The following is a 13,803-nucleotide window of genomic DNA, read 5'->3' as shown; positions in this document are numbered from 1 at the left end:
ATCAAAGTGTGGTATTTGGTATTGATCTCTTCAGGTGTGATGTCAGGATTCAAAAACTAGCCAAGCGGCATGCCATTTGGACTTTGCCCCTTGATACATGGTTTTGTAGCATGGCCACTGGTATTTTGTCTCATAGGGAAGCATACCCATTGAGCTGCCATGCATACAATTCCGGAAGTCTTCACTGAGTAGTGATACAGACTTGGCCCTGTTTTTCCATTACTTTTACCAATGTCTTCAAGCAGACCATAAGAGAGGCGAACGTTGTGGATTTGCTATCTAGGAATCCCATTCAATCTCCGTAGGGCCTCTTGTTGCCTTTTTTTATGCTGGGACAGAAAGATTCTAGAAAATCCGTGGTTAGTGCCTTGAACAGTATCATAGGCACCTGTTATGGGCCTTTTATTTCCAATTTTCAAACCACAAACCTCATCTTTTCTGATGTCGTAAAGAGAAAGAATTAACGTTTTCTTCTTAGTCAGTGAACAAACATAATTTACTTTAGAAAAACAAAATCCCCAAAGGGAGCAATTCCTCTCTCCCCCCAGACTCCCACCCACTTCCCTCACTTGTCCCAGCCCCAACGCAACAAGAACCGTAATAGCAAGCTGGTAAAATAGAGCAGATGACTGAGGAAAATTAACCCCCAAAAGCCAAACCGTCTTGGCAGAACTGGTCGCTGCATCCAATGACAGCAAATTAGACGGTCCCCAAATCTTGAATGTTGATGCTCACGGTGTGTTAGAACGAGAGAGTAATGTCTCAGATACCTGGAGCCCCTGGGGGATGAGTCAGCCTTATTAGCCAAGTTTGCAGGAGAGTTGAAAGCGTATCCCGTAAGGCACAGGCTCTTTATTGTCTCATTTTGAAGGAATCCTTCTTAAGAGTGAATTACATATTTCCCTGCCTCCTTAAACATAGTTATTGAGCATAATTTTGACCCTTTCGACAAGACAAGATCACCATTATACAAATTAATTATTCTGCTGTGCTGCTGTCCTTGGGAACTCCTGGAGAATAGAATTCAGCCCCAGCTCAGAGCAGGCTTTCCACCGCTATGCCCCATCAGAATCGCCTGTCTGTCGGCTGTCACCCCACGGGCCACCTACTGCAAACCCTCTCATTTGCTACTTCAGTCTCCTGTGGGTTTGAAAGGCAGATGATCAAGGCTGTGAAAAACCAACAGAAAGTATAAGAAATCTTTGAGGAATGGATTGAGAAGCTCCCCCAAAGGATTTAAAGGGCGTAAACATCAGGGCAGGAACTTTGTGACATACATTTTGACCGCTCTGAGGTCCTTTCTGTCTTGATTCTCTTGCTGGCATTGCACAAACGTAGGAGTTTGAAGGCATTATTTAAAAAAAATACATCTGAATCAAACTGTTACTCTACAGAAATACATGTCTTCCTTCACAAATGGATGCTGTTTTGTGATCTCAACTGTCATTAATATGACGTAATTAGATCCTATATATGCTGTCAGCTTTAGATTTTCCAGATCAGTGGAAGGAAACAGTGGCATCGCTGATGTCTGGTGCATTTATATAAAGCCTCACGCTGCTGGCTGCACCCCTCAGGCTGGCATTCATTGTAACTTGCACGTCTTGATTACACGTCATTTATGACCGAGGAAGGTAGGCCAAATGCAGGTTGAGGAGAGACCAGCCTGAGATTCAATTTTGCCATTGATAAATGATAAAATGAATAATGGATGGACAGATAATCAATATTTAACGGAAGGGTAGATAGAGTTCTAAGTACAAGGCCAAGGACAAAGGTCAGTGACATCTTTGCCCTTTTATCCAAAGTAGGAGACCCCCCCTGAATGGATTTTGCAATGGTTTTATCACCAGAATAGCCAGAATCAGGACAGTGGCTTTGCCGGGGCAAGTGGACCCAGCGGGCATTTAGAGAAAAATAGGCATGAGTCATTAACTCATTGGTAAATGGCATATCGACCCTTAGATTCAATAGAGGACTGTCAGGTGGAATTGCCTGCTTCTTTATAATCACGGTTCCGCTTTGCATAGCGCGTGACTTCAGTTTTACTACTTTAAAGACTTCTTCTATATTAAATTGAGGATACACGGTGTAGGTACCATACTCACCTTCCAAATGAAACCCTCCCTGAATGTTTATTCAGAATTGTACCCCTTCCCCCACACTCCCTATCTCCATCCTCTGCTTTATTTTTCTCCATTGAGATGATCTCTAATCTCTTGGAAGACTTGCTTATTTTGCCATTTTATGCCCCCTTGTAGAAATAAGCTCCATAAAAGGCAGTTTTACCTCCTTGTATTCACCGCTGTCTCTCCAGCACCTTGAATAGTGCCTGGATCGTGGGGTCACTTTATAAATACCCATTGAATTAATGATGGAGCAAGACATCGCTGTCATCGAGGACTCCACAGTCTCACTGTGCACCTGCCTGGGGGCTCAGTTAATTATCGTTTCTGTAGGTTCAGCTGTGAGAGAAGGGGGGAAGGTCTGGGCCGGCAGGCGATCAGCCTGCTGGTCTGTGGAAGACGTTCTTCCTGATCCCAGATTGGGGGCAGGGTGGGAGGCCGTCGGAGCCGGTGAGAAAAACAGGGAAGTCGAACATGAATCCAAACTGGAGGCAAAGCCGACAGGAAAGGATTCTTGTTAGATGTGCTGAGGTCGAGGCGGTGCCGAGAGCTTTCTGTTGGCCGCGGCCGTGGGAGAGTGGACTGGGGGGTTGAGTGGACCCAGGAGGGAAGGGATCCCCCCACACGTGGCAGGGAGTGGCAGGGAGCCTCGCGGGACTTAGTGCAGAGTGCTGGCAAAGGGAGTAAGTGCAGGGCCCCCCACCCCACGGCACTGCGAGTGCAGGTGGTGGACAGGGCTGTGCCATCCAGCCTGAGGGCGTGGTGCAGTGGTGGCCGTCCCAGCCTTGGGTCCCTCGGCGTGGCTCAGTCCCCGGTGTCAAAATGCAAGCTCCGTGGGAGGCAGGGGCACCGGGCCGGCGCTCTGCCAAGTGTTAGTCTCCTTTTCTAGCCTTCTGTCTTTGAATCTCATCGCCGACTCCGTGAAACGGTACGCACGCCTCCTCTTCCTTCCCCTCTGATTTTGTTTATATTCCCTTTAAGGCTTTGACCACAGGGATGAAGCGTCGTTTGGAATGCCGCGTGGCGGTCCCCACGGCCAGATCAATCACTTGTTGCGAGCATACCGCAGCCCCTCATGTACGGACGGCTCTCTTCTGGGCATTGGCGCTCTGTATTTTGATCTCACATTGTGCACTCTCTTTTCATTGGCCCGGAGCGGCTCCGGGGCATAAGCGACCTATTTTTCAACTCTCTCCTTCAAACCTAGCACGGTGCCTGACATAAAGCAAGCCTTCCGCAACTGTGTAATTTGCAGGAGAGAAACAGATTTTTGTGGGAGAGTAAACTTGAGGTGCGTTTGACGTCAGCCTGCCAAGGACAGCCGTCCGCTTTCACCACCGGTGTGTTTTCAAGCGAGTGACCAGTGTTGTCAGTCTGCCCTGGTAGCTCCCTCTTGCTGCACAGGTAACTCCTGGAAAAATGTTGTCACCAGTGGCGGAAGCAGGAGTTACTGGTCTCAAGAGGCGTGGGGGATAGGACCGAGGGACAGGGCACCAGACAGGGTGCCCCTTATTTACATCGTTTGCTGCCAGCAGGTGAATATGGGGGACACTCTAGGTGAAAATTAGCGTTCAGTGCGGGGGGTTCCCCCACATTGGTCTTCACTTCATGATGATTCCCATTTCATTTACTCGATGGCACCAAACCAGTGTTTTCCCATCATCTAGAAGGACCACATACAGTTGCTTGCCCAAGCAGACAGGTGCATTCTGCACCACTGAGCCAGGGGCAGGTGAATCGGACCGGGAGGGCACCTAGAGGGGGCGTGCGACCAGAGCTAGGGTGCCCCCCCCCTCTGTTTTCTCATCTACAAAGTGGGAGCAGTAATCCTGACCTCAGCCTTGGGGGGGGGGGGACAATTAATTAATGTGAACTCCTGGAGGACTTTGAAAATGTGAAGCCCGATATAAATCTTATATGTGACTATTATTCCCCTGTTGCCATTTCTAAAAGTTCATCTAAAAAACCTCTCCCTATGCAAATGCCTCCTGCTCCTGTCTGAAGTCCACTGAACTATTTCTGATAAATCACTGAATGAAGTGAGTTCCTGGGCAGGGGCCATCCAGAGCCGATGCCTCACTGCCTTCCCAGCAAGGGTTATTGTATGTTCAGACTCCAGGTACCCCCTGGATGCCTCCAAATTTACCTCTTTGTGGGGGTTTTCCAGCTATCTGCTTTTTACTAGCAGTCAAGTTGAGAGAAGATAATAAGGTTTCCCTTTTACTCGGTGAGTCCAGATGCCTGTGTCGTGTGGCCTTTCCTGCAAGAATCATTTCCTACGAGTCAGGCTTACATTTCACCCTGGTGAACAAACGGATCACTTTGAGACCTCCGTCCAAATATAATCCAGCCTTAATTCCAGCAATCCAGAGGGAGGATGCCTATCACAGGGGTCATCTGTGAATGAAATTGATGTGCTACATGTTCTTAATAAAGTATGTATTTTTTCACCTTGTCAAAGCACAGGGATAAACATAATACATGTATATGTACTCACAGGGAACTTGAACTTTGTTCTAGAGGAACACAAACTAATTTACTTTACAATTGGACCATTTAGAGAAAGGCTTTGTCCTCTTCAGCCACTTAGGGTATTGTGTGCTCCAGTTAATATGCTGCGAGTTCACCAGCCAACCTCCAGATGTCTCACTTCAGAGATTTGGGGTCCCATCCTGTACTTGGAGTGGCCTGGGCACACAAAGTTTTGGTGGCAAACGGTAACAGTACCTTCCAGGTAAATACAAGAATGTCATTGGTTTCATCCTATTAGTGAGACAACAGATACCCAGAATTTTGCGAAGTTTACCAAAACCATTCAGCAACTCGGAATCCCGATGCAATTAAGATATAGCTGCAGGGCGCCAGGGTGGCTCAGTCAGTTAAGCATCCAACTCTGGCTCAGGTCGTGATCTCACGGTTCATGGGTTCAAACCCCACATTGGGCTCTGTGCCGACAGCTCAGAGCCTGGAGCCTGCTTCAGATTCTGTGTCTCCCTCTCTCTTTACCCCTCCCTCCCTCTCTTGTGCTCTGTCTCTCAAATATAAATAAACGTTAAAAAAAAAAAAAAAGTAGCTGTGTCAGTCCAATGGCAAAGGTGCTCCTTTGAAAGGCAACTGTAGAAGATGGAGGTTTTCTTCATGGTAACCCTGAAACGGTGCATTTTCAGAAGGACATGAAATTGCCAGAACTTGAGGTTGTAGGACAGCTGATTCCTTTCGCCAAAGTGAGAGGCTGGGAAGGTTTAGAATAGAGGATTGTGCCTTCTGAACGTGGCCGCATCCACATCTCCACTGGGTCGAACACAATGCAGTGTAGGAAACTGTTGCTGCTGGACTCCGGCTGCCACATTGCCAGTCAATGGAGGAGAGAATTCCGTTTTAAAATTACTAAGCAGGGGCGCCTGGGTGGCTCAGTCGGTTGAGCGTCCGACTTCGGCTCAGGTCACGATCTCATGGTTCATGAGTTCGAGCCCCGCGTCAGGCTCTGGGCTGATGGCTCAGAGCCTGGAGCCTGCTTCCGATTCTGTGTCTCCCTCTCTCTCTGCCCCTCCCCCATTCATGCTCTGTCTCTCTCTGTCTCAAAAATAAATAAAAAAACATTAAAAAAATTTTAAAAATTAAAAAATAAATAAAATAAAATTACTAAGCAACAACAGCATGGACAGTGTAGAAGATCGTTAGTAGTACTGACTTCCATGCCCATCCTGTAGCCCATGCCCACTGGAAGGCACCAGGCTCATGGCCAGCTTCCTTCTGCCTTTGCCTTATGCAGCTCAGTCTTGGACAATTTCCTGTGATCACCAAACAAAGCCTTTTCTTCATGTGCTATTACTTAAGTACAAGTGATAAACACACACACACACACACACACACACACACACACACACACACACCACGATTCCTGAGCCCTTTGAAAGAGCAGCCTGTCAGCTGACTGAAATGATGGGACCACAGTTGGGATATTAGGAAAAATTGGAGCAAATTAAGAGAGATGATGCTCTGGTAGCAGCCCCGTCTGAGCCTGCAGGCTGCTGTGCACAGTGTCGGTGACACCTTGTCAGCTCCCCAGCCTGTGCCTTACTCACCTGTGAGCCCCAGGGGACTGCATCAGACACAGATGGGGAATCACCCCCAGGCTTTAGGCAGCTGGTCATATTACCTAAATTATCTTCTCCATACATCATCATCCGGGCCCAACCCACAGTCGCAGACTTACAGAAATGAAGAGCCAGATGAGAACTATTTCTCTTTGTTTTTCAACTGAGGAAACTGAGGCACAGGCTGGGTACATGGTTTATTGGGATCCCACAGTTACATTAACGCTGAGCCAGGACGAGAACCCAGGACCATCCGGCCCACCAGCCCACAGACTTGCTATCAGGTGCCCCCAGCATTGGTGTCATTTTCCTGGCCCCTTATTCTGGTTTTCCCAAAACCTCCTGAGGAGATAATATTTTAGTAATCTCAACTCTACTTAGTTTTTTTTAAGTGTATTTGCAGTTAGAGGTATTTAATTACAGATAAAGTTAAAAATTGTCAGCTGTGATAATTTCAGGTGTAGCCACTTGTAACTATTGGCTACCATATTGGATTGTGCAGTTACAGAGCATTTCCACCACTGTCCAGAGTTGGGCAGTGTGGACACAAGACATTCTAAAAAAAAAAAAAAGACCAAAAAAACCAAAATAAGATGGATAAAAAGGATAGGAATAGTAAGATTGCTGATAAACCCTCAGGGAAATTAGCTGTCTTTACACAAAATTTGTCCAAGACAAGCATCCTTTTGTGTTGTTTTGGGGTTGATCTATATCCTGAACGGGCATTTTATGTCTTCTCTTTTTTTCAGCACTGATACAATTGCTTAGAGCTCCTTATCGCTTCTTATACCCATTTTGTAAGTTTGTCATTCTTCCTTTCCTATAGATTAAAGGAGATAGACTGCAGAAAGTTGCTTTCCAAGCAACAAGATGAAAGAATAGGTCTATCAATTCTTTTGTTACCACTCTCTAAAAGGAAACTTGCAACTCACTGGACCATATAAAAGCTTATTGTCTTGGAGTTAATGACAATAATATGTCGAATGAATTATTATAATTTTTGTAATATTTTACTGCTTAGAGGAACCTCAGAAGATTTTGCATATCCTCTGTTGATCTAGTTTTCTTTAAGCAAAAATAGAGTAGGGAAGTAGGTCAGTGCCTGTGCTAAAAGCAAAAAGCAAGTACTCTCATTTTTTCCCCCCAAACATCATTATATTTTCATCTTGGCTCTGAGACTGATACCACCAATGCCCGCTGGCTTGGTGCTCTCTAACTTGTGGTCCGATTCCATATGGCATCTGTCCTAGAGGAGCCTTACATTTGGCTCCTTGCCAAGAGCAAAAGCAGAATTGGCGTTCAGCGTCTTGTCGTTTGTAGGTGAGGTGCCAACGGAGATGCGTGTGGTTCTGTCGAGGGCCTGGAAGTGGCCACGGAGTCTACAGGAAGCCTCACGCTAGAGCAGCCCTGTTTATGGGATACTAAGCAACCACAGGTGGTCTTTACGTCTGTGTCCAGGCTCTGCACAGACCTCTTCTCTGGGGTGGGACATCGGAAAAGCCACTCTATCTTCATGACTTGCTGTTGCGTCATTTGCAAAATGGGGATGAAAATGTCAGCTTTGCGGGGCTGTTGCGGTATCTTATGTCACGTACCTGGCAAAGTTTTCTGGCCGAGAGTAAGCTCTCAATAAACATTTGAATTTGCAGTTAATTCCTGCAATGTCCTGGGTGCTGAGGATGTCTAGGGAATGCACAGAAGTGAGCTAGTCTGATTTCCTAAGCCCGAAGTCAGATTCTAGTAAATAGAAGATCTTCCTGAGGTTTGTGTTATCTGCTCCCGTAATTACCCCTACGTGAAGAGTGCCCAGGCTCTCCGTGGCCTCTGGCAAGTACCCCCGAAGGTTTAACTGTTGGACACATAATTTCTGGCTTCCTTAGAGGTGTCGACACGTTCAGCCTCATGAGGACAAAAGAAGTCAGTAAGTCTCTGACTTCTAAGAATGAGCATCAGCCAAAAGAAAGCTGGGAGTCCAAAGGAGGAAGAGCTAAAGGGGGGCCTGGGAGGGCTCAGTCGGTTGAGCATCTGACTTCAGCTCAGGTCATGATCTCACCGTCTGTGAGTTCAAGCCCCACATCAGGCTCTGTGCTGACAGCTCAGAGCCTGGAGCCTGCTTCAGATTCTGTGTCTTCCTCTCACTCTGTCGCTCTCCTGCTCATGCTCTCTCTCGCTCTCTCTCTCGCTCGCTCTCTCTCTCTCTCTCAAAATATTTTTTTTTAAGTCCAGATAAACAAAGGAGGAGGAGCTTGCATGCGTTCGAGCCAAGTTAACCAGTCTGTGGTAGTACCATTAGGATCCAGGTGTGGAATCCAGCAACATGGGGTCTGTGGGGCTAGGACCACCTGTCCTGCACACAAGCTTTTGATTGAGAAGCTCTGTTCTTGCAGCGGTTCATAGGATAACTAGTCATTATTAGATTGACTTCCATGCTTTTCATGCTCTTAGCATTTGATGGTGATCTTTGGAACAGTTGTTTGCAAAATGGCAAGTAGTTGAGAAATGATGTGTAGATGTGTCTGAGAGGCATTCATGGAAGTGACCCTGTGGTGATAGAGAGGAAGGGGGTGTGGAGATGGAGACATTAAGTTATTATTGAGAAAATGCGGCTTTTAACATAGTCTTAATGGACTGTCAAGTTCTGCCCTTGGCCCCCTCCTTTTCACAGATGGTTGAAAGGTGTGTGTGCGTGTGTGTGTGTGTGTGTGTGTGTGTGTGTGTGTGTTGCCTTTTATTCGGCAGTATGATTCCAGGGACCTAATGGGATTTGCTCCTGGCCTTGTCTTCTCTGAGATTTACCCTGAGCCATTCACTCTCAGCCCACGGGAGACCTGACACAGTGTTTGGCCACATGATGGATTAGAAATATTTTGTGCTTTGGAGTCCACTGGGCCTAGGTTTGAATTCTCCTCTCACAATATGTAAGCCAGTAATCTTAGGAAAGGAACTTCTTCAATATTTGCATCTAGAAAATACTACTTTCTGATAGGATTGTTATAGAGATCACTCATAATGAAAGCAAAGACCCTGACACCATACCTGGCATGTAAATCCTCACTAAAAGATACATTATTATTATTATTTAGGGTAGGAATTGTGTTTGAGTCTCTGCTAAAAAAAAAAAATGGAATGGAAAAGAAGGCTTGTAATGGTCACTCACTCTAGTGTATCACAAGCGCAAAGAAGAAGAGACTCACAGGCAGAAAAAGCTAACACTTCTGAGACACTTACTGTGGACCGTGTTCTGTAATGAACACCTGGCTCTGTGAGGTTACGTCTGTTGCTCCCATTTTACAGATGAAGAGTTGAAGGCCCAGAGTGGCCCAGTCAGGAAGTACTGGTGCGAGGATTCAGAGCCCGTGCCCTGAGCCCTGGCAGCCTGCCGCCTCAGGATGATCAGAGCTCTGAAGGCATCCCTGCAGGACCGCTGATAGGAGAAGGGTTATAAATACGCACTTACCGATATAAAGAGCAAAGGCGTAAGGTACAGGCCCTCTTGTCCGCTTCCCTCCCTTTATGTGCCTCCGTGAGTATTTTTGGAGGAAATGAAAACAGCCCCTCATTGGGAGAGCACTCACGGAATGCTTGCTCTAGCCTAACTCCAGACATTAGGACTAATATCCCGGCACCGAACTCCTCCATTGTATTCACCGTGCTCTTTACAGACAGGATGCAACAGCCCCAGTTTGGGAACTTCCGTTCCCTGTTAGCTGAGACCTGTGGCAATGCCTTCCTCTTTTCATCCTAGCTGATTGTCAGCAGCGGTAACCACAGCCCTTCCTGTCCCAGCACTACATCTTACCACACTCTGGTCTCTCAGCGAGCTGTGAACACCATATTCTGTTCACCATATTCTGGGGCCTCGCCACCTCCAGTGAGCCAATCCACCTCCCTCCCCCTGGGGTTACGGTGCCCACTGAATTCTCAAAGGGTGATTTGTAAAGTACAGGTGCCCAGGAACAAGATAAACCATCAACCTCTAATATAAACGACCATTACATTGCACCTAAATTGTTGAAAGAAGATTTTGCGCTCAATATTTTATTCAGCAGAACATTTTTTTGTAACAATAAGGTTGATTAGAGAAAGCTCTGAAAAGTGCTTCAAGTTAGTCTGATTGTTTGTCTCAAGGATTAAAAAAAATAATAAGTGGTAAAATAGAGGGAAGAAGAAGAAGTAGAAATTGAAGCCAGGACCCCAGTGAAGAGTCTTTGCCATCATTTCCCTCTCGGGATTAAATTAAATTCAGGATTCGCGCTTTCCACAGCCTTTTTGTCTGTTTTTTAGCCATCAGGGGTGGGGGGGTCTTTTTTATCCAGGGCTCGGGACTAGCCTAGGTCCACAGCAGATTTAAGGTACATACACTGGTGGTCTTGGATTGTTTGTTTTAACCTAACAAGAAACCCTGCTTGAGATCCTCGACTGTCTTCTAAATTATTACCCCCAAGCCACCCTGAAATGACACCTGCCATTTGCACTGAGGTTTTCGCCCATGTGGCCCCCGTTTGACCCTTCTGCCTCCTGGGCTGGGGGCTGGTGGACCCTCAAGGACATGGCTCTGCAGGTACTTTGTCCGGCGGCTGTGCACTTGTTTGGGCGCGTTTTATTTTCACAGGATGAGATGCTACACCAAGGGCACAGTACTGCAAATGAAGGCTGCTTAGAGCATCCAGCCTTGTCACTTGGCAGAGTAGGTGGGTTTAACCTGCAAGGAGGAGGGTGGTAGATGAAAGAGGTAGGGGATTTTGCTTTATTATTTACTGCAGCTCAAATAGGGATCCAGATACAAAATGAATGCCTTCATCATCGTATTACACGATGTTGACTAGAATTGCAGAATTCTAAACAAGCATTCTTTCTTCCAAATGAGGGTTTTGGAAAACAGCATTAAAGAAGATTGATATGTAAAAGCTTATGGTCTTGCTCTTTGTATCAGCCCCAAATATTTACTGAAGCTAGGAGAAGAAAAGGCAGACTTTCCTCTTTTCTCTCCCAAACGTGTGATTGTTTAGAACTCAAGTGCAACATCTGGAAGTCAGATATACAGAGAGCAATTTATGGAGTGTGAAAGATTTGAAATATTCAGTGTCCTTTAGTGGGAACTCAACTTTCTGGGGCTGCATTTTCCCCCCCCCCACCCCACCCCCCCAGCACAAAGCAGGCATTTCTGAGATCGCCTTTGCCTCTCTGAATTAAACCCTTTGTGCCTGGATCCCATAAACAATGTGCTTTTTAAATGGGAGCCCCCTCCCCGCCCAGGCCCTTTTCTCCAGTGTGGGCAGCCAATCAGCTGCGCCCAGCCGCATTGCTGGAGCACTTTCCATTCTGAGCAGCAACAACGTACTAATTTGATGCACACATGGATGCCTCGCGCACTCTGCAAATTCATCACCAGCATCTTGCATTAGTCATCTGATGGGCTGCCAAGTGTTTCATTTTCTTTTCATGTGACTTTATTATTACCACCTCTCTCCTCTCTTCCAAAAACCTCCAAAAGGCGGGGCCGGAGGGAGGGCGGGGGGTGGGGGGGGGACGGAGGGGGAGAATCCAGCAGAAATCCAGCCCTGCCCTTCTTTGCACACGAGAGCCAATGTGGGGCTGATAACGCTGCGGATGCGTTGGTGGCAGCCTTGCAGAGCGAGACCTGCACTTAACTTGCAGCTGCCTCCCGAGCCGGGCTTCAAGATGTCCACGCCCCGGGTGACAGCCGGCGGGGCGCTGCCCTGTGCTCGGGCGGCGATGCTGAACAGCAGCCTGCAGTGAGAGCCCGCAGCCGCTGCCGCCGCGGAGCAACCTAATGGTGCCTGTGCTTTGTTTTAGTTCATCAAATTTCTCCGACTCATTAGGCACTTTGCCCCGTGCTCTTCTTCCTCCTCCTTCCGCCTCCCCGCCCCCCCCCCCCCCCCCCCCCCCATTTTTTTTCTTCCTGTCCCTCACCGTGCAGCCCTAACTCTGGCTCCCGGTTCCCTTTTTGACAGTAGCGGCACAGCCAACAAGATGAACGGCGCTTTGGATCACTCAGACCAACCAGACCCAGATGCCATTAAGATGTTTGTCGGACAAATCCCCCGGTCCTGGTCGGAAAAGGAGCTGAAAGAACTTTTTGAGCCTTACGGAGCCGTCTACCAGATCAACGTCCTCCGGGACCGGAGTCAGAACCCTCCCCAGAGTAAAGGTACAGACCGTGGGGAACGCACGCGGTGGGGAGGGGGCAGGGCGCGCGGTGGGGGGCAGGGTGCACGGTCAGGGGCATCGGGGGCGCGGGGCCGGCGGGGCTACCCTGCGCCCGCGGGAGGCAGGATCGCGAGGGGGAGCAAGCCGCCGCCGCCGCCGCCGCCGCCGCCCGGGTGCTCCGGCCAGGCGGGCTCCTCCCCGCCCGCCCGCCGGACAGGTGGACCGAGCCTGCCCGGGACGCGGGAGGGAGGAGCGGCGGGAGGGAGGAGCGGCGGGAGCCCGCGGCCGCGCCTCTGTGCAGGCGCGTGATTGCTCTCCCGAGGTCACTTTCTAGGCAGCGCAGGCTCCTCTGGGGTGGAGTAGCTGCCTCTCTAAGGAACCGTGTTTCTCAGCCTTGCGTTTCCTAAGCGAACTCTTTCTACCCCTGCCTTCCCGTTATTGCCCGTGCAATTACGATGGCATTTTACTTTTCCGTAGTCTGTGGGGACCCTGAAATGCCTTCGGAACAGTTGCTGTAATACCACTGGGGTCAGGAATAAAGGGTACACTTTTAAGAGGGACATCAATTCTTGGGGTTTAAACGGGGATCATTGAGTGAAATGTGCCTTTTCGGGCGGGAAGAAGCACCCTAGCGGCCTGAAATCGTTAGCACACCTTAAAGACGCTTGTGGTTTACGCCCTTACCAGTGGTAGGATTCAAGTGTACAACCTGGTGCTTTTTACTGCCTCCATTTTAAGACGAGGGTGATGGGGGGCGGGGGGTGTCGGTTGTTAAAATAGAGACGAGAAACCTCTTTACCGGGTGGTTGAAGCTTCTGTGTTTTGGAGTCCTCCCCTGTAAGCTCCATGCAAACTAAATTTAAAATACCTTCTCCGCTGCTCCCTTTTGGTCTTTGTCGATGTTTTAACCTGGCTTTAGTATTTTTGTTCTTTCTCTGTTCTTGATTTCTTGGACTGTCGAACTAGGGCCCCTCTGTCTTTCAGTAGATCTTGCTCTTTCTTTTTCTCTGCACCTTGGAATTTCTGTCTGCCCTATTATTTTGTTTCTGTGTCGCCTCTCATGAGAGGTCCTGCAAACTCATTGTGTGGCTCGTATGTATACTTTAGTTGAACCCGTGAATGTTAGCACACACTTTTCTGAGTCTCTTTCTTACTGTGAAGGTGAAGGGACAGGGCTAAGTAATCATTAAGACTGATGCTCTGTGACTCTGAGAAATGCTGGGCCATCTCTTGTTCTCTGTAGTTGCTGAGGTCTGATAGCACGTTCGGAAACCTTTGAAAGAATGTTAAGGCCAATACTCGTTTTATAAAGCCGAGCAGACGTTCCTTCGGGTTAAGTTCCTAAGACTCCTGTTCTCTGTCTCAAACCATGTAACACCAAGGGTGTTTTCAAAATAAGGGGAATTTTC

The 13,803-nt window shown here is 48.0% G+C and overlaps 1 protein-coding gene across 10 annotated transcripts in view; it reads left to right on the top strand.

The window, feature by feature from the left end:
- The window catches only part of CELF2 (CUGBP Elav-like family member 2), an 835,274-nt gene that overhangs the window by 660,037 nt on the left and 161,434 nt on the right, over nucleotides 1-13,803 (top strand). For 9 of the 10 annotated variants that reach the window (XM_040451476.1, XM_040451479.1, XM_040451473.1 and 6 more), the window contains one exon: nucleotides 12,199-12,395. In XM_040451476.1, coding sequence (XP_040307410.1) covers nucleotides 12,218-12,395 — 178 coding nt within the window. In that variant the 5' untranslated portion in view covers nucleotides 12,199-12,217. Of the gene's footprint in view, nucleotides 1-11,811; nucleotides 12,021-12,198; nucleotides 12,396-13,803 lie in introns of those variants that run through there. The other variant, XM_040451478.1, reaches the window with a different exon arrangement.

This window comes from Herpailurus yagouaroundi, unplaced genomic scaffold (genome assembly GCF_014898765.1).
Source record: "Herpailurus yagouaroundi ecotype Mexico unplaced genomic scaffold, PumYag 203, whole genome shotgun sequence".
Lineage (NCBI taxonomy): Eukaryota > Metazoa > Chordata > Mammalia > Carnivora > Felidae > Herpailurus > Herpailurus yagouaroundi.
This window is presented reverse-complemented; position numbering and strand designations above follow the sequence as displayed.